The 26,144-nt window shown below is 36.8% G+C and overlaps 2 protein-coding genes across 5 annotated transcripts; both read right to left on the reverse strand.

Annotated features, from left to right (window-relative positions):
• Positions 1–819: 819 nt before the first annotated feature.
• On the reverse strand, positions 820–13,066 carry LOC149014722 (uncharacterized). Of its 4 annotated transcripts, XM_089156383.1 has the most exons (5): positions 12,966–13,066; positions 12,791–12,810; positions 9,036–9,249; positions 6,350–6,449; positions 820–1,425 (listed from the first exon to the last, which is right to left on the reverse strand). In XM_089156383.1, exons 3-5 carry the CDS (start codon positions 9,213–9,215, stop codon positions 1,169–1,171), a joined length of 537 nt encoding a protein of 178 aa, XP_089012509.1. In that variant the 5' UTR covers positions 9,216–9,249; positions 12,791–12,810; positions 12,966–13,066; the 3' UTR covers positions 820–1,168. The 4 variants fall into 4 exon arrangements, with proteins under 4 accessions (XP_089012509.1, XP_089012508.1, XP_089012511.1 ...); XM_089156382.1 differs by having other exon boundaries at positions 12,791–13,065; XM_089156385.1 differs by lacking the exons at positions 12,791–12,810; positions 12,966–13,066 and adding an exon at positions 11,800–12,784.
• A 426-nt stretch (positions 13,067–13,492) lies between these two features.
• Positions 13,493–23,653, reverse strand: LOC149014723 (uncharacterized). Its single transcript, XM_089155409.1, has 10 exons — positions 23,398–23,653; positions 22,839–22,953; positions 22,648–22,727; positions 19,159–19,234; positions 18,887–18,951; positions 18,733–18,795; positions 16,453–16,534; positions 16,206–16,368; positions 14,990–15,067; positions 13,493–14,573 (listed from the first exon to the last, which is right to left on the reverse strand). The coding sequence occupies exons 1-10, from the start codon at positions 23,494–23,496 to the stop codon at positions 13,901–13,903; spliced, it is 1,494 nt and encodes a 497-aa protein (XP_089011535.1). The 5' UTR covers positions 23,497–23,653; the 3' UTR covers positions 13,493–13,900.
• Positions 23,654–26,144: the final 2,491 nt, after the last annotated feature.

Raw genomic sequence — 26,144 nt, forward strand, 5'->3', positions numbered from 1 at the left:
GCTAAGAATAGGGAGTTTTGGTAGTGGAAGATGGTGGCGAACAAGGTAGTACAGAAGTCAGTGACACCAATCCCAGAGTAGGGAGCAGAGCTGGGCAGTGCCGGTGACGTTAATCGCAAGCTTCTGACCCTTCGTCCGTCTCCAAGTCTCTCCCTCTCCCTTCGTCTGTCTCCATCTGTCTCTCGCTCTCGCTCTCCCTTGAGATGCAAACCTTTGAAGGTAAAGAAAAAAATTGAATTTACATTCAGACCTGCGCCTTCCCAACCATTGGATCTTGTTTTGTTAAGATGGTGAAATCTGGACCATTGGTGGCAGTTGCAAATAAAAATCCCCAAAAAGGAGGACTTACAAGTTGCAGAACAGGCATGCTAGCAAGCAGCTCTGGTTCTCTCTCCACCTATGGCATGACCCGATAGAGCTCCTATTCTCCTGATATTTGTGGTCAACTCAAGTTCACGTACAATAGTTTTTACTGAAAGAAAAAACAAAAAAAAACACCAGAATCTAGTTCAAGTAACCATAGTCCCAAACTCTCAATGTCATCATCAATAAACTGCATTTATTAGGCCATAAAAATATTTAAAAAAATCTGCTTAGATCCAATAAAAAAAACTGTACAAGCATTTGAAAATTGGAAGATATTTTACTGATGCAATTGAAGAAGTTGGAAAATAACATCCATTCAGAACTTTTTGCTAAACCAACAATGACACCTAATCATTGCCACTCTGTTAACACCCATGGAAGATTTCAAAATCATCATATGCTGGATTCTTTTTACTTACTCAATGTCCAACTGAAAAACAATAATAATTCAAGTGATGAAAGAAATGAAAATTGTATAAATGATAATTATTTTCAGTAAATTATTTTATGGCCAAGACGAGCACAGCCTAAAATAAATTTAATATTCCAAGTACAATTAAGAATGGGAAGCCTTTTGACGAGGGATTCATGTAGAAATCTCTACTTAAAGGAGTATACGTTAGTTCATGAGGACCCGCCCGACGAATCAATGGGCATTTCGTTCTTCATCGAATGCTCTGATCTTCTAAAACCCTCCTCAGCTTAAATCAAAGTAAACTAAAACATCATGGATCGCAAAAATATTGCAATTTTCTGTTCAAAAGAGTTGATATTTCTGCTCGACATTTGTTTTGCAGATAGATTAATCATCAGGAAATCCTAAGAATCTGTTTATGAGCTTTGAAACTGGGGTAGCATCTCCTGGTGGGTAAGGAACAAGAGAGTCCAGTGACATGCCTGCAATAGTCTGGCAGAGCATTTGGGGGCGAGCACAAAGAAGATGTTTCCTCTCTGCAAGTTCTTCAGCCAACTCACTCTGATGGTTGTCCATCAAATCCTCATTAACTACCACAATTAATGGTTTTCTCAGCCTTAATGTCTCAAATATGCTTCCTGACCCTGCAGCATTACCAGAATTACTTGACAAGGGGCTACCAAGGGTGGTTAAATCTTTTTATACTAAAAGAGCTTCAAAGTTTAGCCTTCAAGAATTATGAGAACTAATTGGTTGGATATAATGAAGAATAATTCTAGTAGATAATCAAGTTGGAGACTCGATGCTAAAATCTTAAGGTGAATTCTCATGCATAGTCTAAGCACGTAATGTTCAACACTGATGAAGTGCAATTAATCACAATTTTAGACCCATGTAGAAGTTAGAAACAACAAACATCATTTCCCCTCCAGCGTCGTAAATTTTTTGCAGGTCTGGTTTTTTTGCATTCTAAAGCTTAAGAGATTTGAATCCCAATATCATATTCCCCTCAGCATCCTAGTTTTTGCAATGTTGGTTGGTTGTGGTTTTTTCTTTTTTATATGCTTTTTAAGAGACTTGAATCCCAATATCATCCCAATATCATTTGAATATTGTACTGCAAATATGAAGCAACAGTTTGATTATAAATCTGTTCAACCGGAGCCGAGGACTCAACATCAAGCAAGACAAGCCAATTGTTCTGCTGTGCCAGTGCCATCCAAGGTAAGCATAATTGGCACCAGTTGAACAGGAAACGCAAAACCCAAAGCAAGTTTTATTGGTAAAGGCTACAGAAGCCAAAGGAGTTCAAATGAGCTTTTTGGTTTTAATGTAAAGCTCTCCAGAGGAAACAGGATCAGAGATGTTAGATTTGATGATGGGAATGGAAGAAGGCCATTCTGGATGAGAACTTCAGTAGCCCAAAGAAATTTCACTTAAATCTCTTATCATTAGGGATGGTAATCTTGGAATACCACAAGATAAACAAGAATTTTTGGGTTTAAAGAATATATTAAGCCCGATGCCTCACCTAACAGTGTTTTTTTTCTAATGGAATGGATATAGTTGATAAGAGTTTTTTGGTTTTCAGGGCTTCAAACAAAGTACAGGGTAGTGGAGTGTAATTCACCCAAATTAAGAGGATGTTTTCTAAGGTTTGAGACAAATGGAATCATTTGACTATTTCCAAAATGGAGTTAGTAGAATAAGACCAGAGTTGCCCTCCATTGCTTGGATTTACTTGGTAATGGACCTCCCATCTCAACCTAAAACGTGTATACTTGGGTCGTCCACAAATTTAATTCCTTTTAATCAGTTAGATTACGTTTTATAGGTAATGTGACCACTTAGAGTCACATGACTTAATTAGAGTTGGTTGACAACAATAGGATTTTGTTTTAGTCAGTTGTTTAGTTAGCTTTTATTCAGGAACTCTATTCAGAGAAAGAATTAAGTTGGTTATTGGTATTAGTAATTTTTTTCCTGAATTTGTAATAGGCTGATTAAGCACTTGTATATACCCATCAGTGGAAGAGGAAAAAAAAACTATTATTTGCTAAAATCAAATTTGTTTGAGCTTCTAGTTTGGAACTATTGTTGCAAGGTTTGGGACCTTCTCATTAGAAACTGATGTAGGAGAAATGATGAGGACATCAGTGAGCAGTTCCGAGTTTACCGGCGACGCCAATGTAGAGGTCATCCCACGACAGCATCTATGTGGATGGATGATGAGTTCGGAGGTTATCGGATTGCTAGGATCCGATGAGAAATATTGCTCATAAGCAGTTTGTCATGTTATTTTCTTTAGTCTTAGTGGGTTGGGTAGTAGTTTACTATTGAAATATTTTAATTTCTTGTTTGAGTCTTTATGGGCTTGGGCCTAGAGTCTATTGTGGCCCAATTTTGAATTATTTTGGGTTTGGGTTATATTTACAACTTAAGTTGGGATTATTTTGGGAATTAAACATATAGGGTTGTGAGGATCAATTTTTTTATTTAAACTTTGTATGGAATTCGTTTTTGGCAATGAATGAAGAATTAGAAAAGAAGCTCATGCTGCTCTCTCTCTCCTGGCGGAACTAGCTCTTCCCCCTCTCTCTAGGTGACCTCTCTTTCACCCTTGTTTCCCATTAGAAAAATTCCCCTTTCTCTCTTCTACAAAGACCTACTCTTTTTTTTTTCTTGAAAAAGACCTAGTTTCTTTCCTGAAAATCTTTTTTCTTCTTCCCCAAACCCCACGGTTGTTTTGTTTTTCTTGCAGAAAAAAATCTTTGTTCTTTCTTCCTACCCTACGGCAGTCTAGTTTTTCTTTTGTTAGTCTCCCTTCCCTTCTCTCTCTCATAACATACTCTCCTTCCTAGATTTGCCATTACTTCAAAATATTTTTCTCCTTTCCTAGGATTCACCACTACTTCAAAATATTTTATTTTTCTCTTATTTCTGTTCTTAAATGCTTTCTAACCCTTGTTTTGCAGCCAAGATCAGCAGGTAACGTTATCTCCCCCTAAATATTTCTCATTTATTTTTTGGTAGTAGTTTTCTTTAAAACAAAAACTTTGTAAGACTCCCTTTATATTGTTAATTGTTGAATTCCTTGTTAGAAATCTGATATTGATTAGGACTGCTCTATTTTCTTTAAGTTTCTTAATACCCTTGCATTCAATTTAGTTATGGAGCTAAGATCCCCATCCCCTTGTTTCCCTACTGATTCTTGTTTAGTTGTGCTTACTAGTAGGACTTATTGTGTTTATTTCTCTACTTTAGCTGTCTTACATGCATGATTAATCAGAATTCAAGTGCTGCAATTCCTTTCTTTCACTATCTGTCAAGAATAGGTGTTTAATTCTAAGAGTCTAATAGCCCACTTTGTAGGTTCCCTAGTTTCTAGGGTTTCTTGATTTGAATTAAACACATATTCTTGACAGATAGTAAAGAAAGGAATTGCAGCACTTGAATTCTGATTAATTATGCATGTAAGACTGCTAAAGTAGAGAAATAAACACAATAAGTCCTAATTGATAAGCACAACTAAACAAGAATCAATAAGGAGACAAGGGGATGGGGATCTTGGCACTATAACACTAAATTGAATGCAAGGGGATTAAGAAACTTAAAGAAAATAGAGTTGTCCTAATCAATATCAGATTTCTAACAAGGAATTCAGCAATTAACAATGTAAAGGGAGTCTTACAAAGTTTTTGTTTTAAAGAAAACTACTACCAAAGAATAAACGAGAAATATTTAGGGGGAGATAACGTTACCTGCTGATCCTGGCTGCAAAACAAGGGTTAGAAAGCATTTAAGAACAGAAATAAGAGAAAAATAAAATATTTTGAAGTAGTGGTGAATCCTAGGAAAGGAGAAAAATATTTTGAAGTAATGGCGAATTCTAGGAAGGAGAGTAGGGTTAGAATGGAGAACCACAGCAAGACTGTTGTACTAGAGGTGATAAAAGAGAGGAAGAGAAAGAAAAGAAACAAAGAGAAGGGAAGGGAGACTAACTAAAGAAAAACAGAGACTACCGTAGGGTAGGAAAATAAAAGGAAATAAGGGAAAGAGGGAAGAAAAAAAAAGAACAAAGATTTTTCTGCAAGAAAACAGAACAACTGTGGGGTTTGGGGAAGAAGAAAAAGATTTCCATGAAAGAAATTAGGTCTTTTTCGAGAAAAAAAGAGAGTAAGTCTTTGTAGAGGAGAGCAAGGGGGATTTTTCTAGTGGGAAACAAGGGTGAAAGGAGGAAAGATAGGTTACCTGGAGAGAGAGGGAAGACCTGGTCCAGAGAGAGAGAGAGAGAGAGGAGAGGGACAGAGAGAGCAGCGTGAGTTATTCTTTTCTAATTCTTTCATTCATTGCCAAAAACGAATTCCATACAGGGTTTAAATAAAAAAATTGATCCCTCACAACCCTACATGTTTAATTTCCAAAATAACCCCAACTTAAGTAGTAAAAATAACCCAAACCCAAAATAATTCAAAATTGGGCCAAAATAGACTCTAGGCCCAACCCATAAAGACTCAAACATGAAATTAAACTATTTCAATAGCAAACTACTATCCAACCCACTAAGACTAAGGAAAATAATATGACAAACTGCCTATGAGCAGTGTTTTTCATCGAACCATAAGATCCTAACAATCCGATAACCTCCGAACTCATCATCCATCCACATAGATGCTGTCGTGGGATGATCTCTACGTCGGCGGCGCCGGTAAACTCGGAACTTAAAGCTCAGTGATGTCCTCATTAGAAACAGACTGTAGGGCAATGCTCTAAAGGTTTGTCAAGCAAGTGAGGTTTGGAATTTAAGCTGCCAAATCATTCCCCAACCCCCAGCCTGTTGGATAGCCTTCATTACTGGTCTAAGAAGCAAGATAGTTGCCTTGGGAAGTAAACCTCTTGAGCAAGAGATCAAGCCATCAATCTCCTTTCTTTTCCTTTTTACACCATTCATGGGGATCCACCGACAGCCCACATATACCACTGGACTTCTCCAAGATTTAGCCATAGTACCCCCATATCATAACCTACATTTGATCTATCTTGCTGCTCCACCTAACCACCATAAACTTTAACTAAATCCAACAACCTTAAACCTGCAAGTGCAGATTTCTAATAACCTTTCAATCAGATTTAGGACTTTCTGAGGGAATTACTTTCGCCAAATCACCTTCTGTGATCCTAAGCACACCCTTAACTCTTGTTAAAACCCCATTGACCTGCTGTTCCTATTTTCTCTAGCAACCCTGACATTCCCATCCAAACATCAGAATTGACCGAAATTAACACCACACCTTCCCCTAGACTTGCATTGCCATTCCCTTAAGATCCCTTCCCTATCACTATGAACCCTAGGACACCCCCTCCCATCTTGAAATTGACAACCCTAGGTATGTTTTGATTTCTTAAGGATCTTGGTAAATTGGCCCTCACTCAATTGAGGCTACACAATCAGGACTGGATTTAAATATTCACAACAATACAACACCATCCAGTAGTAAATCAGATATAACACAACACAGATACAATCATATCTATCTCATACGCTATAAAAAAGTATTAATATCTTACCTGCATGGCTGATCACAAGAGATGCTGATCTTAGATAGTCTACAATGCTTGGAGAGAATGTAAAGTAGTCAACATCCAAGGACCCATCTTCTCCACAAGACTGCACCATAAGATAACAATCACACAACTTGATTCAACTATTTCAGTGTGAGTGCGCATGTGTGCGTGCATGTACACGTGTGTGTGTGTGGAGAGAGACTGTGAGAGAGAGACGTACAATCATACAAAGGAAGTCTTAAAGTGAAGGAGATAGATTACATGAAAACCTTTACTGGATAATATAAAAAACAAAATAAGGTTATTCAAGGAGAGTATGGTGTAGTTAAGAAATCAAAACATGACTATTCAGAAATTCTCTTCTAAAAGAATGTTTGGAACCTATAGTTACCACAAGGTTGTTGTTACATGAATAATCCAAATTGTTTGAGCAAATTGGCTAGTTTTCAGAAAAACCACGGATACATAACTATATTACAAAAATGAGGCAAGAAGATACTTATGAGATTCTCTTTCTGATCATTACTTAACATCCAACCATTAAAGAACCGATTGTTTGCTTAATCTGAAGAGGGGTGGGAAAATGTTTGAAAAAGTAAATGTTTCCATGAAATCTCAAAGTACAGCTTGTTTGGTTCAATAGAGTGGAAAAATGAGCAGACAATCTTCCTTAAATTAAGGAAGCTTGTTTGATGATGTGTCATGTTATTTTTCCCTCCCCATCCCTTTTCAAAGTCCCACTAAATATGATAGACTTTGTGAAGAAGTGTGGGATACAACAAAAGTGGAACCCACATTTGAAACATTTCCACAAAATCCTTTTATTTCCTTTCCTTTTCTATTTTCTCACCCCACTACATATGGGTCCCACATGTTTACTTTTCCTACCCCACTTCTGCAAACAAACGGTACCTAAATGATTATTACGGGAACATAAGCTGTGTTAATCCATCTTGTAATGTGATCTTTCAAGCATTTCAGTTATATTTGTAATTCTGTATAGTTTCAGATGACTACTTATAATTACTTTCTTTTACTATGTCAGTGCTCTCCAGTGCAATTAATCATTATTTTATTCTTCCTTCTTCTCAAGATGGATGCATGACATCATGTTGGATCTTTGGCTGGTAAATTTATCACAGCACAAATATCACTAGGCATCCACTTCAGAAGTCTTGGTGATGCATTCTTCTTCTTTGATGGCTTGCTTGGTAAGCTACCTTTCGCACCCATAGAAGCAGTCCAAGAGACATTTGTGGCTGAAGGATAAACCCAGCTATAAAGTTAATCCTGTGTAAAACATATCCTCCGTTGAGAAATTACGTACTTTTTACAACAAATTAGAGAATGATAAAACCGATTCACTATAATCTTTGGAAGAAGCAACAGGCAGTGACTACTGTAGTCGCAAGACAAAATGAGGTAATATGTGGATTGGCAGGATATAAATCACAACAATACTCTCCCCCTCTATAACATGGTCTGAGAACTCTCAAGATCTCGCAAGATATCTCTCTTTTTCCATTTAGCAAGACAAGATGGTGTGCAAGATGAGATGATATGCTTAGTACCCAGGTCACAAGTCACAATTCTCAAGTCAAAACTTTGACGATTGTATTATCATTGAACTGTGAACATGTGTAATGTATTATAGTGGTTTGAATTTTGAACTTAGACCATTAATGTATGAGTATATGATGTGAACAAGAGGCCTTCAAGGTTTTTTTCTTCAGCATAGTGGTTTCCCATTTGAGGTCCACATCTGCACTATTTTTTTCATAAATCTGAGTTCACCTGTGAGTTCAAAAGGACTGAAATAGGCTGGACAGCTAGTTTCAGCACCAAATAACCCCGAGTTCCCCTCCAGTTGGAATGTTGAGTTGGGGTAGAACAATTCCATCAACTTCGTGAGATCTTGCTGAAATCTCAAGCCAATTTTCTTTTTTGGATTGGCGAGATCTTCCTCGAGATCGAGATCACCATGCTTTCTATAGAGTCTCCATTCAGGCCAATTAGACCTTTGAATACCTTATTGTGGCTCATGGCCTAGTATTTCTGGGTTTATCACTGTAATGTGCCTCTTTTATTAGCCTACAATTTAGTACTTAAGGGGGGTATACAGGTTTAAATATATAGAAAAGATTCTGTGCAAGTCTCATGAGTGGTTAAGTAAGTTAAGTTAGTCAATCTTATCTCTTAATGTTTGGATCAGCATTTTTAAAAATTCTTTCAACTTTGGAACATTATTTTCAGATTCACCGTTATCAAGTTTAGGAATTTAGGCAGTTCCTAAATTCTGACTGTGGGACCCTCATGCATTGGGACGATCTCTCTGCAACACAGCATCTCTGCAAAAGCAGGGTTACAGCAGTGTACATTATTAGCCCTTCCCAGACCCCAAAGTAGTGGGAGCCTAGCGCACTGGGTACAATCTCTCTTTAATTTCTGAGTTGTGTTAACAACGGAAAGTTGAGAAGTTTATTAATCTATATATCCATGGCATAATATGCAAACCCAATGAAGATAATGGAATTAGTTAATTTTCTATTTAACTTTGAAGTGGAGGTCCATCACATTTGCATTTTACTAAGGAAACCATCAGTCTCTCAAAAGAGCTGAGAGAGAGAGAATGTAAAGCATAGGAAAATAAACAATGAGAGAAGAAAATTAAAAACAATTAAATATGTACCTTAGTTGGCAAATATGATCCACGACCCATTTGAATGAGAAGATGGGTATATCCTTTCTTTAACAACTCTTCTTTGACTTCCTTAGAGTCAACTGCTCTAACAAGAGCATCAAAACAAGTTGTACCCACAGTCACAAAAACTATCCCTTTCTCCTTTTCAATGCCACTATCCTCTCCCATTAATTGTTGAATTGATCTTTTCAGATATGAAACACTGCCCACATTTTACCAAAAATATACACTCAACATCATATCTTCAAAGGGATGCACAAGATCACCAAAATCCGAGCAGTAATGCGATTTTTTAACTAGTAATAAAGAAAAAATATACACATCCCATAACGAGGATTATGCAAACCAGTAAAAAGAAAGTAACTGATGGATCAAGCTAACAAACTAAAATCCACATGTATTGACATTAATGAAAACAATTAAAAAGTTTCTGATTATGGAAATATTCAGAACACTTCATTTTGCTAATTTAAGAATTGGCAAAAAAGAAAAGGAAATATAAAATTAGAGTTGGATTCAGGAATAACTAATTCATTTATCAATAAGACTTCAGGCAAACAAAATTGGACATTACTGACTTAGTTGGCTTTGCCCTGATTGACTGGTTCAACAGTCCTTATGTCTTAGTGTACCTGTTCTACATCTTACAACAGTTAGATTTTTATGCTCATTTGTATTTGGTATTTGTGCTTTTGTCTAGTTTTTAGCATCACAATAACCTATAATTGTTCTTCCACTCATTAATTGTTTCACAATAATTCAATGATATTTAGTTTCTTTATTTAATTTTCCTTGCTATTGTCTTTCAATTTACCTATGTTGTCTAAGTTGTCGTTTGAAAATTTTACTTCTAGTAGCTTGTTTCATGTGCCTTTGATTATTGTGAGTTGTTTGCTATCTTGAAAAGTGTTATCTATTCGGAGTTTTGAATCGAGTGTAGGTGGCATATCGATGTTCAAGGTTTCTGTTCTTAACTATTTTACCAGTCATGTGTTGTTTATCTGGGAGAAATAGAGAACTTTTTTTTTTTTTTTTTTTGTTTTTTGTCAAGTTGTATTATTACTGATTTGTGTTGGTAATGATGTTTCTTTCTTTGTTTATTGGAGGTTTGTTACTTGTTTATGCATCATTAACATACTAGATTTGGTTTAATATGATGCATCTATTGGATTTGTAGGTGTTTTAATTATTATTGTCTTTGTTACAACAACAAAATAAGAAGGGGAGCATCTGAGGTTGCCGAATCACATGATATTTCTATGTCAAATCCTTTAGAAGCTTCAATCCCTCAGACTCGAGATCTTTTGAACCTTTTAATAGCCAACAGGTAGAGATCCAAGGACGATGTTAGTATTGCTTCCAAACAAACCAAACGGGCCAAGATTAAAACATCAATATGTTGGACAAGTAACTGGTTTAGAATGGTTGATCCTCAAAATATTCAGATGGAGCGGGTAGAGCAGTATGCACTAAATGTGGGAAGGTATTTTTGGCTGACCCCCCAAAATAGGGACCATTGGTCTCGTCTCAACAATCATATGAAAATATGTCCTAAACAAGATAAGAATGAGATAAATCAAGGGATTGTCCCCAACCCCAAAGAGGAAAAAATGCACTTGAAGCCTGAGGAGTGAGGTTTTTCAAACTAATATGGTTGGAAGAGGTACATTGTTTTGCTTCTTGGATCATTAATGTAGAAGGGAAGCCCTCTTTGAGTAGAAAGCAAGCAAAACAAAAGAGCCAAAAAACAGAACTTTATAGTTTCTCTACCATGCCAAGAAAGCATATCTGCCAAACAAAAATAATACAGAAACCCTCAAGCCCTCCCCCAACACACTTTTCCACATTAATGGTTCTTCCTTAACACATGCATGTTTCTTTGTGAAAGTAAGAGTGAGGAAGTGTGGATCAAGACTCATCTGAGATGCCAAACTAACTGAAGTAAAGCCCACTTTGTAGCCTGAGTCTCATCAGTAGCTTTGAAGAAGGGTTAAGGTTTCTTAGGTAGAAGACTTGAGAGCTTTGATGCCCAGATACCCCTATTCTACTGGATCATCAATTGAAGGAGCCCAATCAAAAGGGTTTTCAGTACTCTGTCTTTAAATAGATGAAGTTCCAATAACATAAAATGCAGTAATTTCAGTACTCTAGCATTTGTTCTGTTTTATTCCTATCCCCAACGAATTGTAGATTTAACTTGTTAAATTTTAAAACTCATTCAAATACACTGCTAGCATCTCTAATGACTCTATTTACTATGGCAATAGCAATTTGTAACCATCACAATACTACAATAGAAGACCCCCCTTGTTGAAGTTCACAAATATCTAAAACACATGAAACTTACAAATGGGATAGAACATTTTGGTTATCAGAAAATGTACAAGCAGGTGATGGAAGTCAATAGTGTTGTCACCACAACTGAAACAAGGTTCATAGCAATGTTACCACTGCTTTAGTTTTGATGTTAGAAGAATATGTAACTAAAGAAGATTTAGAATTAACAGAATACAAGTAAATTAAGATTTTACTCAGGGGGAATGTAGGATGATACCTGAAGACATAGTTAATAATTAGCTCAAAAACAACAGATGATAATTAATATTTAGAACGAACGGGACTGCACAAATTCTGAATCCTAAACCCCATTTTCCCCCTTTCTCTTCCAATAGGGCACATTCAACCAACAAAAAACAAGGTTTCAAGTTGTCAAATTCACAATGTAAGTGAGCTTGCACTTTGTGTCGCATACCTTTACAGATCTGAACCAAAAGGCACCTGAAGTTTTCCATTAAACAAGTACAAGACAAGCTTCAGCCCCAAGGTGTTGGCTTCCAGTCTTGCAAAAGAACAGTTCTACAGTAGGAAAAGCTCAATATGATAATCAAAACTGGGTCTCACATCCAAAGCCCTACTGCCTCCTCCCTTATCAAAATGTGTTCTACTCTACATGGACCAAAGGTGCCAGGCTTCCAGTAAAAATAAGAACTGCGGGATCAATCTTTCAAGTACCTCAAAACTAAAGAATGATCAGAGTATCTCTCCTTGATAAATAACAGAACAGCTACTGACTGCATTAGATTTTTCAAGTCCATAAAGCAAGAGAATTACCAAAGCATACTCCACTCAACAAAGAACGTAAGTGTTACCGACTGCATCAGCTGTTCCAAATACCTCATACTTAATGATGCTAGGTTTCTTGACTCTCTTCACTTGTCTCAATAAACTTATAAGAAATACTGGTTTTAAGTCAGCCCCAACATAGTACATATGTTAACGAAAACTGTATGAATCATATCTAATAGCTTACGAGCTGGAATTATTGAGTTCCAGTTCTGGGGGTAACTGTAGAAATAAGATTCATTATATATGAGCGTCTCCACCACTAACGTTTATGTTTTGGTACGCTTGAGTTTAACAGGAAGATAGTTCACCCATCTTACCTTGTAAGATGAGTCAAAGAATCCGACACTGGCAATATTACAGAAAAACGGAAAATCCAAAACAAATTTTCCTGGCCAAAAGTGTCGGATATTTCACAAAGTTTCAGAACAATGTGATCAAAAGTGAACACAATGGTATTAGTTTCATAGATGGAGGAAAAGGGAAACCAGTAAAACCACCTATCTGCTTAAATGCAAGGAAAAAACTTCTCTTTCAATACATATCAAAATCATCTCTGTATCAAAAACCAGATCAAAATCAAATTTTGCTTTAACAGACGCGAAGCTTTCAGAATTTACCTTCCACGAGGAGAATCCGCCTGCAAAACGAACAGAAAAGTAGAAATTAAAACAATAACCAACCCTCATCTATTTACTACGATTTTGGTCGGAGCACAAGAAAAAATGCAGAAACATTGAAGAAGAATCGGGAAAATAGACAGTGGAAGAACTGGAAACGAGTTAGGGAGCTTGCCAATCTCAAGCAAACGAGACGAACTTAGCGGACGATACCGAGTTTTTTTTTTTTTTTTTGGGTATCTGCAGTTCGACGATACCGAGCGTAGGGTACCATTTTCTTTTTTTTTTTGGTATCTGAGTTCAAATAGCAAATTGACTGGCTATGACTAATGATAGCCTTGGCCAAAAAAAAAAAACTAATGATAGCAAAATTTATATAGGAAAGCATAGCACTCTTCAGATAATAGTAGTATAATACACGATTAGAATCTCTTTCTTTCCAATAGATGAGTATACTATCCTAGCAGGGCGTTAATGACCGTTGGATTGAGATCACGAGGTCGTATTGTGTTAATCAAAGGTGCTGTATACATGGTTGATGCAAAATAACATTTAATCTTTTCAAACAAGTACAATTTAGAAATGGTTGTCCATATAGACAGCTTTGCATGGTTGCAGACAGCAAGGAAGCTTATTTAACTCCATAGGAGTCATTTCGCATCGATTGTATTAAAAGTTCAAACCCCACCCTCTTCCCCTGTCAAACCGGGAAAACGAAATAACCAACACAATACACAAAAGAACCAGAATTCAAAGCGACAGAAAGACTGATTAGATGCAAAGCTACATTGCCAACAAATGTAAAGAGTGTAATCAGCACACTCCCTCAGAGTGTGCACCATCCTTACACAACAAAGTTCCGAAGCATCAGACTCCTGACGAGAGCTACATTTATTCTGATACTCCATTCAAACCTTACTTACAATGAGCACATTAGATTATAGATCATTCCTCCCATGGATTGGGTTTGTTCGATTCACCAAAATTAGGGAAAAAAACAACCAAAAGTACGGAGACAATGAGTACCATTATAAACCAAGAAGCAGATAATGGGTTTCACTGTGTCGAGCAAAGCAAATGGAAGGCAATCACCAGTCACCTGGCATCCCCTCAGCGCTCGTGTTCATGAGAAATAGACCTTTCTGAACGCTCATACTCTCGATCCTGGTCTCGAATTCTATCATCTTGGTCATAGCGGTGATCCTCGGGCTCCACGTGCTCATAAGACTCTGGATCATGATTGTAGTGTTTCTGGTCATCCTTCAGCCCAAAATGATCAGATGCTCCATCAACTCGGTCGTCGTCGGGTTCATATTGCCCATGTTCACGGTCAGATTCCGCACGCCCATAACCATGTCTGTGTTCAACATGATCATACCATCCACGGTCATTCTCAGACTCTGTACGATCATATTCCTTCTCAGTATCAACAAGTCGATCACGTTCATGCTTTGACTCACTACGACTACGATCACGTCGGCTATCTTGTTCATAATCCCCACGATCATAGTCCTTTTCCCGCTCTCGAGGACGATCACGAGCACGATCACGGTCACGATTACGTTCACGGTCTTGATCCCTCTCATTGTCACGGCCACGGTCTCGATCACGACGATCACGATCTCTACCACGTTCTTTCTCCTTGTCCCTATTCCTATCACGGTCTCGACGGTGTCTTTCTTCCCGTGGATCACGATCCCTTGTCCGGTCATGAGACCGCTCACGAGATCTCTCACGTTCCAAGTCTCTATCCCTCCCCCTTTCACGGGACTTCTCCCTTTCCCTGAAACACCATTTTCAAAAGCAGTTGTATAATTAAAGAATACAAAATGCATAAAAATTAATAAATTTACGGGAAAAAAAGAAGACCAAATAAAATCCCAATTCACTTTAACGTCCCATTCATTACTTAATCTGATATTTATGCCCAGTGGTCTTCATCCACTAAATGCAAAACATGATCACTCTGGTTGGCCTATCTCACAAACTACTAGTTGAAAAGTGTCACAAAGTGACCAGGGATTCCACGGTATCAAGATAAAGGTCACCCGGAATTTAATTGGGAACTGGAAAGCGCATTTTCTCATTCTCTTTTTCCTCTTCCAAATAGAAGAATTTATTGTCACAGCCAAAAGAAAAAGATAAGAATGATAGCAAGCGGATTATATCAACTCAAAGCAAGTTCAAGGCTCATCTTACCGATCAACATGACGATCCTCTCGGGACCTGGGCTCCTCTGACCGAGGAGGTCCCCCAGAAGCAATCTGCTGTGGCTCTCTGTGCAATTAAACAAGAATTAAGCACAGTATACAAGTGATAAAAGAATTTGCAAACTTAATTTATCAATGAGATGAAGGGTTTACCCAAGCAAAGAAAAAGAACCAGGAAAAGTAACTATTAAGTTGGCTGGTCAACCAACCAAAAACCCCAAATGAAATATTTCAAAATGTGGTACTATAAAGTCACTCAATTCATTCCCAAAAAAACAAAACTCCACATCCAGTCAACATAGAAATAAATCTTAAACAAGGACTACATGAATGCCTTCTCCAAGAACCAACAGCAACCCAACTGGAAATAAAACTAGAACATGATTACCACTTCTTTCTTTCCACACCCCAAAAGACGATTGTGTATTGTTCATAGAAGGAACCCTTATCTTAAGGACCTCAGTCTCTAAGAAGATGTGGATAACTAGAAGTACCAATGGTCTACAGACTCAGATAGCAGGGGGTGACAGTAATGATTTACTTCCTCCAAAAAATTGCCCACACGAGGAGTATGGTGTCCCATATGTCGAGCTTAAGCACGAATAATAGCAAGGCCATACACCATTGCATGACTAATCTTTCCACACCCCTTGGACCAAAAATCCTTTTCTACACCTTCATGGCTATTCAAACTGTGTCACCAGTTACCTTCCTCATAAAGGATAATCAATTCAGAGTACATCCACTTTCAGTTGGTTCACTCTTATGTATCAAGAATTCAGGATCACGGTTGTCAGCGTCTAGGCATCCCTAGACATGGAAGTGAAAAGAAAACCTTCCATGCTGCTTAGGTGATAACCAAGGCATCATTTTCCAGAAATGATGCCTTGACGCCTAGGTGGCACCTTGACAGCCATGATGAGGATATATTTAAAAGACCAGAAGGTATGGAACTATTTTTTGGTTACTCCTACACTATCCCTGCAAGAAAATTCACAACTGGAAATTTTCATATTTTTATTTCAAGTCTTCACTCGTATTTAACTCTTTTCCAAATCAGACCTACACCTGTGCTATGGACAATTTTGAGTTTAATAGTCCAAAGAAATACTTAAGGGAGAATATATAGAGCAGATGTCCTACCAAGCATGAACGAGTAGCTTAAACTGGTTAAGTGCCACAATAAGAATACATAGGATACATACCTCCCAGAATACTTCTGATTGACTTCTTCACCACCAACCCTGGTCGATCCAAGTCCACCACCAAGTCTGCGAGGTCTCCAATTGGGAACAGTTCTTCCACGTTCAACATCCACAAGCACTCGTTTATTATCAAGTTTTCTCCCATCAGCTTGTTTGTATGCAGCTGCGTGAGTATATTATCAGAATAAAGAAACAGAATGCACATAAAGGGAGAACTAGCACAAGCGTTTGCCAAATTACAACAAACCTTTCATATCCCGTGTGTGCATGTACTCAATGAAAGCATAGCCTCTAGGTTTGTTTGCCACTTTGTCAGTAATCATCCGAACCTATATTATAAACCAGAGTATAGTTACACAAATAAATCTTGTCTGAAGCAACAAGTAAAGAAAATAAATAAAAAGCAGGAAGTTTTAGCAACTTGGGCAACAACTCTTATCATTATAGACTAAAGCATGAAGAGGGGGGGGGAACTAAATCCTAAATGCACGGCAGACAGGCATCAGGCCTCACTAGCCGTGCTCACCTTTTAAGGTGTACAGATTCGCCACGCAGGATGCATCACCACCATTGCTAGAGTTGGCAGAGAAACCGATGAATGTGGCTGATTTACCAGTTGTCAAAAAGACATACCATCCCCTTACCAGGGAAAATTTTTTAAACTAGAAAACTAATTATAAAATAAATAATACCAGGATATCTTCTGAAACTGCTGAGATTTTTGATAGGCCTTGGAGTCAAAATCAAATTTTCAGTTGTAAGATAATGCAAACAAATCAAATATCAGAAAGAAAGGTGCTAGTACTCTGGAGTTCTACCCAACAAAGGGAAAGAATAGAATCTGACAGGTCACCTGTAGTAGCTTGAGAACAACAGACAAAAGGCATCATGCATCACTACCTTGCTTGCTCACCTTTAAGGTCTACAGCAATAATTTGCCGTGCACAATGCACCACCATTGTTGGAATTCGGATTGGAAGAAATCAAGGTAAATGCTAGTCATGAAACCAAAAATTGCTTCCCTTACCAGGTATACTGCTCCACTGAAACTGAATATGACTTAACTGGAGAAGTATGATACTACCCACACCCCTAAAAGATTTTATGGTGCTATCAAAATCATAATGATTCTTTTCAGAGGGAGGAGAAAGAAACAAATCCTTACTGCCAGTTAGAAGCAAATACGCGTGCTATTCCAGGACCCATCCATCAATACCTTGCTCACCTTTTAAGATTTACAGATACTTTTTTTCTTGGATCAGCAGAAAATCAAGATATGCAACCCAAGAGCTAGTTACAAGACCGAAAAATAGTTTCCATTACCAGGAATATTGCTCCATTGGATCTAACACAACTAACTGGAGTAGGATACTACCTATACCTCTATAAGGTTTTCTGGGTATATCAAAATCATAGATGCTACAAACCATTTAGAGGCAAAGATACTACTACTTACTCGATTATTGTTGACCCACTACCATTTAGAAGAAAGAAGCTCAACAATCCCATTTAAAACTTAAAGAGCATACAAAGAAACATGTGGTGCCAAGCATCACGGACTCTGCTTACCCCTTTAAGGTGTATACTAAACACCAATATTTTACTTGCTAATGAATATATTTATGCTCCCTTACCCAAGGGTTCATGCTTTTAAGTGAACTGCTAGCAAATCCAAGCAGGGAGGTCATGTCTTCAACCCTTGGTAAGTGCACAGAAAGGTTTGATGTAAACATTTATACTGCCCTTCCCTGAAAGCTCAAGCTTTTAGGTGGGACAGTAGTGAACAGTGCTTAGCATGGTAAAGGGGATTCTAGAAACAACATGCCAATTGGAAAAAACCTCATATAACCTCATGCTACAATTCATTAAATTTATAGCACTGGTGAAAAAAACAAAGGACAACACACAGTAGAAATCAAATTATCTGTTACTTAAATAATTTCTAGGATTCTAGTTCAGTGATAAAATGCAAATTTGACCCTACACAAATAATACTCTTGTAAATTGACAAAAATCATTATATGTCCCCTAGTCAAGAAAAAGATGTACAACATCTGTATTAGAAGTACATCCAACAACAGTAAAAACCAGAGTTGGTGTCAAATCAAAGCGTGCAGTGCTAGCATACATTTTTTTTATTTTATGAAAATGCAGTTTTTCAGCTTCCTAGAAGGAATGCAGTGAACATTCCCAGTGCCGAGCTCAGCAGAGCAAAAAACAAGTACTTGGAAAATATTCCTGATTGGGTTACTGGAAAGTGGACAAACAGGAGTCTACAAAGAAGTTTAAAGAAGAAAAAAAGCCAACCCCAGTGCACAAGGCTCCTAGGTTTAGCAGAGTCCAGAGAGGGTCGCATGCATGAAACTTTACCAGTCTCCAGAACTTAACCTTCATACAGTTTAATACTATAGGAAGTGGTAAAAATTCCCCAAAATGCTACAGCAAAGAGCCACCAAATTACTGAACCTGTTACCGAGGCCAAGAGGCAAAACCTGATCCCTCCTTGGGGATGTTCTAAAATACCTACCCGCTTGATTGGTCCATAAGCTTCAAACTCCCTTTTGATTCTGTGCTCAGTAGTCTCAAAATTCTGCGAAAGAACAAAAACCATGCTCATCATTCCAGTCCAAATAACTAAAGGATCAAACAAAAATTAAGAAGGATAGCATGAAACTACTCACAAGTCTTGCAATAAACAATGTCTTGTAAGGATCTCCAGTTACGTTAGGATCATTAGATGGATCATCTGCATAAAAAGTTCAAAAAAAAAAAAAGAATCAATAAACAATCATGTGGTTTTCTAAGATTGTCTGATTGTTTGAGATAACACAAAAAGCACCACCCACATCAGCACTTGACCGACAAGGCAGAAACAAATCTCTTTCATAGGAGTCTCTAAAATGCAGAAACAAATCTCTACAGGATAAAACTAAAAAGGGGACAGGCTCATTACATTTCTGAAGCTCCTCAGCAACCTTTGCTGCACCTTCTTCCAGACGCAGTTTGTGAACCCTTTCCCTTCTTTGAGCCTGGAGCCATCAAAATATATCAACAAGTGTATTAACAGTAACAGATCAATAAGTACTCTCCGATCAATACAACAAACCACATGAAAGTACACTGAACTAAAAATGATAGAAGTATCTAAAGAGAACACAAGAAATCCCACAGGTAGCAAAAAAATACTGTACAAGCTATTCATCCCCCCTCCCCCTCCCCAAAAACAAAAACAAAAACAAAAAAAAGAGAGATAAAAAGTACAAGCTAGGAATCCATTCTGTACTGAATGGCAGGCTATCCAATGGAACACACTAATTGTGAACCGGCTCAAATCGCTGGCTCAAAAATTTATTATGCTTTTCCCCCCAACCTAATCATGTTCCATCTCATTATTTCAAATTTCAATATGATCCATTTACATATAAGCTCAAGAATCTGCATAATAATATTAAAGGAGAAACACATTTATATAGGTTGTTCCTTAACACGGGCACAAAGGTGGTGTTGAGATCAAAACAGCCCTACAGAAGATATGTCCACCACATTAAAGACCTCAAGATGATATTGAAGCCCATGGCTATTAAAAGTCGAGGCATCTTGTGAGGCAGTACATATCATCCAAAAGACTAATTTTAAAAACCAACCATACCAGCTAGCCTGCATTGATCTGTTAACCATTACAGAAGTTCTACAAATATGTTATTTATTATTTGTACAGAAGTAAACTAGTAGGACTTATGTTTGCAGTCTTGTACACGATATATAGCCTAAGATTATATAACTTATGAAGTTTGACTCTCACTTTGATGATTAAACCACACTTCAATAGACGTAGTATTGTAAGATGTGATAGTCAACATACTTATCACCTAGTTGTAAAGAAAATATGTATATAAAAGCAAACATGATTCACCATACACATCAGATAAAAGATTAAAGAATACTAACTCATTGGCTCTTACATCCTTTTGGCAGAGGATATTAGTCACTTCTCCATTCTTGCCACTTAAAGGCATCTAGATTTTACTTGCTAGGAAACTTTAAAAATTGGCCACGTCACAAAATGCTAGAGAAAAAGTGATGCAGATCAAGCTCCAATTAAGGCTTGTTTTCCTCAATATAAGCCCAGAGTGGACATAAATAGGTTAATTCCATAGGTTTAAGTTGCAATGAGCTTCTTGGTGGATCCAAATGAGGGTATAAGGTCCCAAGTACAAAATTAGGGTAGTTGAGTAGCTTATTTTCAGTTTTTTGTCTTTTCATTGAACCACAGTTCAATTGATTAAGGATATTAGGTTGGGTCAACTTAAATAGGGGCATGCAGCAAGCTCTTTTAGCTTTTAACTAGAATTTCAAGTTTCAACAGCCTCCACACAAGTAGCAACTGGGCTGTGTTATGCTTTGTCCTTTATATTTTCCTGATGTAAATAGCATTATGTTTTAAAGCTGATAAGGCTCTACCTAAGGCCCCAAAGTGGAAGAATATAAGCAGACTTAAAGATTGATAACTAAATTGCTGTTTGCAAAGAGTTTGTCACTTGTGTGTGGTCTTCCCATCATGGGAGCCTTGCCTGGTGAGTTACCAGTAGTCTTAGAATGTATTGTGTAATATCCAAAAGAATGCTAGGTGATTCATATCCCAGTATTGTCACCTAAATCTAGCGAGTCATGTCTAAATCTCCTCCTTATCCCTTTCTTTCTCCTTTTCTATTTTCATTTTTGGAAAGCCTATCTTCCAAGAAACTACCATCCAAATTCACCCTCAGGGGAGTCAATTCAGTATGGCACCAGTATTCAGTACAGCAATGAATAATTTGCCTCATATTGATACCCAAGGTTGTCAAAGCATCCGCTGTCTTGCTTGGTGTCACCTTGGTTTTGGTTGCCCTCTATCCTCGCCATGTTGCCTTGACAACCATGCTGACACCATACTAATACCGAACAGTATAGGGATATTGTTCCAGAACCATAAACATATTTATTCTGTACAAGACGGTGAGGTTTGGTTCATTTGTGTTTCTATTTGTATTTTCACCCATATTGATACTGTACCAAATACCAACATCATATAAATACATCAAGCAGTACGATTCATTTGGTAAACAGTATGCAGTATAAGTTGACACATATTGCCATATTCACCATTAGCATCTTTCCAGATTCAACCCACAGACCCTACACTCTCCCCATACTCCATTCAAGTTTTAGCAAACATCAGACCACTGGAAGGAACCCCAAATCCAAGAACTTGGATAAGCATTGATCCATCCAGTGGATTTCCCCCAAATTTCAAAGACCATCTCCACCTCTCCCATCTAGGTTCAATCCTTGTTTGATCCCATCCAACCCGTGCTCACCAAACCATCAAGCTGGAAATTCTCCCTATAATTTGGTGGTGTTGAAGAAACCATTGTTAACCTGTCCACTTTATTCAAACTTGAAACTCCGTCTCTTTCAACAATCCCGCACACAGCCTCTCCAAATCTGGGATCAAACAGACAAATAGGAGGGCCATTTGAGATTTCCCCTTTTCAGCCCTAAGCACCATAACCAAAATTTCAGGAAACCCTACTTTTCACCCAATTAGAGTTGCTCACCAAACCAATTGAGGCTACATCAAGTCGCCATGTTGACTTGTCCCTAATTCTGACGTCCCCCTCGAACATGTAGGGTCCCCTAGATGCAGCAACAACCATCCTGTGGTTCCAGGACTTGTTGGATACTTGTTCCGAAGTTTGGTAACTATTTAATCCTTATTCAATTAGTAAAACCTGGCTCCAAATGCTAGAGTATGTTTCAACTACAAGAATTCCTCCATCTAACCCCCAAATTCTGTTTTCCCAAGTTCAATGTTTTAAAACTAGGATCAGGTATCAAAGGACTATGTGACTTATTTTAATCCAACACATCAGCGCCCATGATCTTAACACAATAAGACCGCCAAAACAACAAACCATCCCCCATAAAAAAGTACTAGGAAGATTTCATAGATTCCATTTCAAGTCCAGTAGGGTTTAACACTTATCCATTGCCAGTTCAACAGCCAGTAGGACTTAACAACTATCCAGGATCAATGATGAATCAGAGTGAATGTTTTAGTTGCTTGGATCCCTGACAAGCTTTTCAAATGAAGTCTCCCTAAAATGGAGATTTCTAACTTCTCCCAGACCATCCTTGACAAAATAACCTTTCATAACGAAAGGTCAAATAAATAAAATAATATAAAAAACCCATCATATCAGATTAGCAAGGATAAAACCTTCTCTGAGTTTGACCAATTATAAGTAAGGGTGTACACAAAAGCGACAACTGTGATTCAGTGTCAGATCCAATACATAAATGAATACACAAAAGCAGGAAGTCAGATTTAAAAAAATGGGGAAGAAGAAGAAATAAAAGAAAGAATAACTGAAGCAAATTCAACAAACAGAGAGTGTCTTACCGATGTTTCACCCTCTTTCACAGGTGGAGCATATTCGGGGTCTCCAGGTTCAGCAAAATTACTCACGAATTGAGCCATTCCTTTTTTTCACAAAAAAAAAAAGGAGAAGAGAAAAGAAAAAGGAAGCGCTTCAGACAACAATAAACCCATTCATAAAACAAGAAAAGAATCAAACCTCCAGGTGAAGGTACCTGTGTATGATGGACATTTCCTCTTCTCAGGAGGGGGTTTATATTCTAACGGAGGTCGGGGCTCAAAAAGCTTCAGAAGGTTTGTTGTAAGACCTGTAGGATGACCCTGCCCCATCTGCATGGACAACGTGAATAAATAGATTAAAAGTTCATTCCCTAGACAGTTCTAGATCTTCGTTCTATACATAAACAAATACGCATAAGTAACTAAACTAAAGCACGAAATTATCCAAAGTGTTAAATGTCATAGAAATACTGAACACCTGCAACACCAATAGAGATTTGAATAACTCAAAATCAATAAAATATACAGTCATGTTCGATGTACAGATTTAATGATCAGAAACATTATTTTCCAGCTGAATCGAATTACAACAATCTCAGATGCTTCTTATGCTACAGATGGGGTCATCATAAAAAAATTCATGAAAAAATGTGTAGGGAAGAAAATCCCAAGGTGAAACTAGGTTAACAATGAGATGTGGAATGAAACTACAAAAGAGAACTTTGCAGATCACTAAATCCAAACCGAAAGACAAATAAAGTAGGAAAAACATACAAGTTTAAGTTGGAGAACGTTCGCGCGATTATGAGCTTTGGGGCGGGCCTGCATCGAATTGTCTCTACCGCGCATGAAAGGATCATTGAGGTCTCCCATTTTTCAGAGACCAGATCAGGAAAAGCTTGCAAGTTTCAGGATCTTCAACTATGACGACCAGAGAAGAAACCCTTCGATCGTTCGCCGCTCTTTCTCCTTCCCTTGCCAGAGGGTCGGGAAATAAATGGAAAGCTTCTGAGGGTTTTATTTGAGGTATTTATAGCAAATTTTTGTTAAGACTGCGTCGAATGGCGCAAATACGAATTTTGAGTTCTGAAAGCTCTTTCTTTTCTGTTTTTTTTTTTTTTTTTTTTTTTTTTTAAGAAAGAAGTGAGTACTAAAGTAGGGATATGAACGATAAGGCTGCGTTTGTTTGCTGGAATAAAAATCCGCTGGAAAAAAAGGGGTGGGAAATTCTTGAAAAATGGGTAGATTTTTTACTTTTTCCTTAAATCCAAAATGCTAGATTATTTGGTTGCTTGGGTGGAAAAATTAAAGATAAATTTTCTTGAATTTTGGGCCTTTATGGTGGAAATCCTCGTTATTCGTTGGATCCGATCCGGAATCGTCCGCAACCGGATTCGGATATTTGCTTATCGGATCGGAAATCCGGACTAAAGAAACATTTTCCTTTAAAAATAGATGATAATGGGAACGGAATCGGATTCGGTAATCGGAAATTAGAAATTTATTATAAAAAAGTAAAAAATGGACAATTATTAATCAATAATGGGGATAAAATTTGAACCTGATTGGTTCGGTGCCTCTCTATTTTTGCCGGATCGGATTCGGCGATAGCGGATTGAATCGGATTCGGATTTCGCCACGCCTATTTGGAACAAAAAAATAATAATAATAAATAACTAAAAAAAATTTGAACCTGATTGGTAAAAAAAAGTTATTCTTATTTTTTGCCACGATTTTATGATTTTAATAATATAAATTAAAATTTATGAAAATTTCAGCTTTCATAAATATTTTCGACACAACAAAACAATCAGTTATTGTGTTTGTTTCTTGAAGCAAAAATTCAACATAGTTGGTTTTAAGTGAAACAGTTTTCTAAGGACATTTATGAAATTTGGCATCTTAAACATAACAACTTGCCAAAATCCTTTTAATATTTTGTTAGAGCTCTTCCATCTATGGAATATGAGGACGAGAATTTGAGTTGGAGTTGAATTTATAAGGGATAATTACTATTGGTCTCTGTACTTTGATTTTTTTACTACTGTATCCCTTGTACTTTTCAAAATTATTAATCCAACTTTTAATTTTGTTTATAATTACTATTGACCCCTACCTTTAAGTTCCATTAGTTTATTGATGATGTGGCACATTTATATTTTTCTCAAAAACCCCAAAATACCCTTATACTTATTTACCATTTTGTCAAGTTACAGTAGTACCCTTAATTAACTATGGAGAAAAAAGTAACTATAATCTGTTTTATTCTAAGAAAAAACCACAAAATAAATAAAAAATAATTGAATAAAACTCAAATAGAAATTGAAGATGAAGGAAACTCGAATTCAACTCAAATTGAAAACTGAATATCACCTAAAATATTTTCAAAATAAATGAAGTTTAGTAAAGGTGGGAAGCCAAATCGAATTTGGATTTTGCCAATTTCTTTAATTCAAAATAACTAAAGCTTATTGAATGCGGGAAACCAAATTAGATTTGGATTTTACCCATTTCCTTAATTCAAAATAAATGAAAGTGGGAAACAAAATTGGATTTGGATTTTGTCAATTTCATTAATTCAAAATAAATGAACTTTAGGTAAAATTGACATTTAATCTTGTTTTTATAAATGGGTAGCATCGTCTTTTGATTATTAATTTTAAAGAATGGCAAATTAGACATTATATATTCAAACTTAACGGCTACTTAACACCGTTATAAGGAAGGGGACAATAGTAATTTCGTAAAGAACAGGGTTTTATTATAATTATCCCAATTTATAATTAGAGTTGAAGAGCAGTATGAAAAATTCAAATGGCTATGAATATTGATTAAATTTTACTTTCAAAACACTTAAAATTGTTCTTTATATTTATATAAGTAAAAACACTTTTTTTTTTTTATTATATATATACTTTCTAGTATTGTGATTTTTTAATACTGGAAATATAATGCATGTAAGGGTCGAACCCAAGACCTTTCCACTAAGAAGTATGGAACTATCAAACTAGTTTTTTATATTTTAAGGTTTGATAGTTGATGGTAAATGAGAAATAAAAGATAATTTTCTGAGTAAATTTGGGATTAAACAAATTCCACCTCTTAAATAAAAGGGTGGGGTTCGAAATTTCGAATGATGAACCACGCCCACCACATAAAAAAGAGTTCAGGTACTTACGGAATCCCAATTAAAAATAAAACACACTTTCTCATTTAAATTTTGTCAAGTTTTGATTATTTGAGTTATAAAAAGTAATGGACTCTTTCCAACACTTATTCTATACACAAATCTAATTTTGCTAAATGATAATATTTCTTTGAGAATATCATGTTAAAATCATGGGGCGCAATTTTGGAATTTGAAGGCCTTAGACTAAATAAGTAAATAGTATGAAGATGGAAAATCTAGTGTATTGATCGCGATCAGACAAATAATCAAGTGGTGAAACATGATGAGAAAGAGATTATTTTAGGTACTTTGACTCAATTGTAAGTACATAAGGCGATTTACGGACTTAAAC

The sequence above is a fragment of the Hakea prostrata genome, chromosome 5 (genome assembly GCF_041222555.1).
Source record: "Hakea prostrata isolate BN-2017 chromosome 5, UWA_Hpros_2, whole genome shotgun sequence".
In the NCBI taxonomy this organism is placed as follows: domain Eukaryota; kingdom Viridiplantae; phylum Streptophyta; class Magnoliopsida; order Proteales; family Proteaceae; genus Hakea; species Hakea prostrata.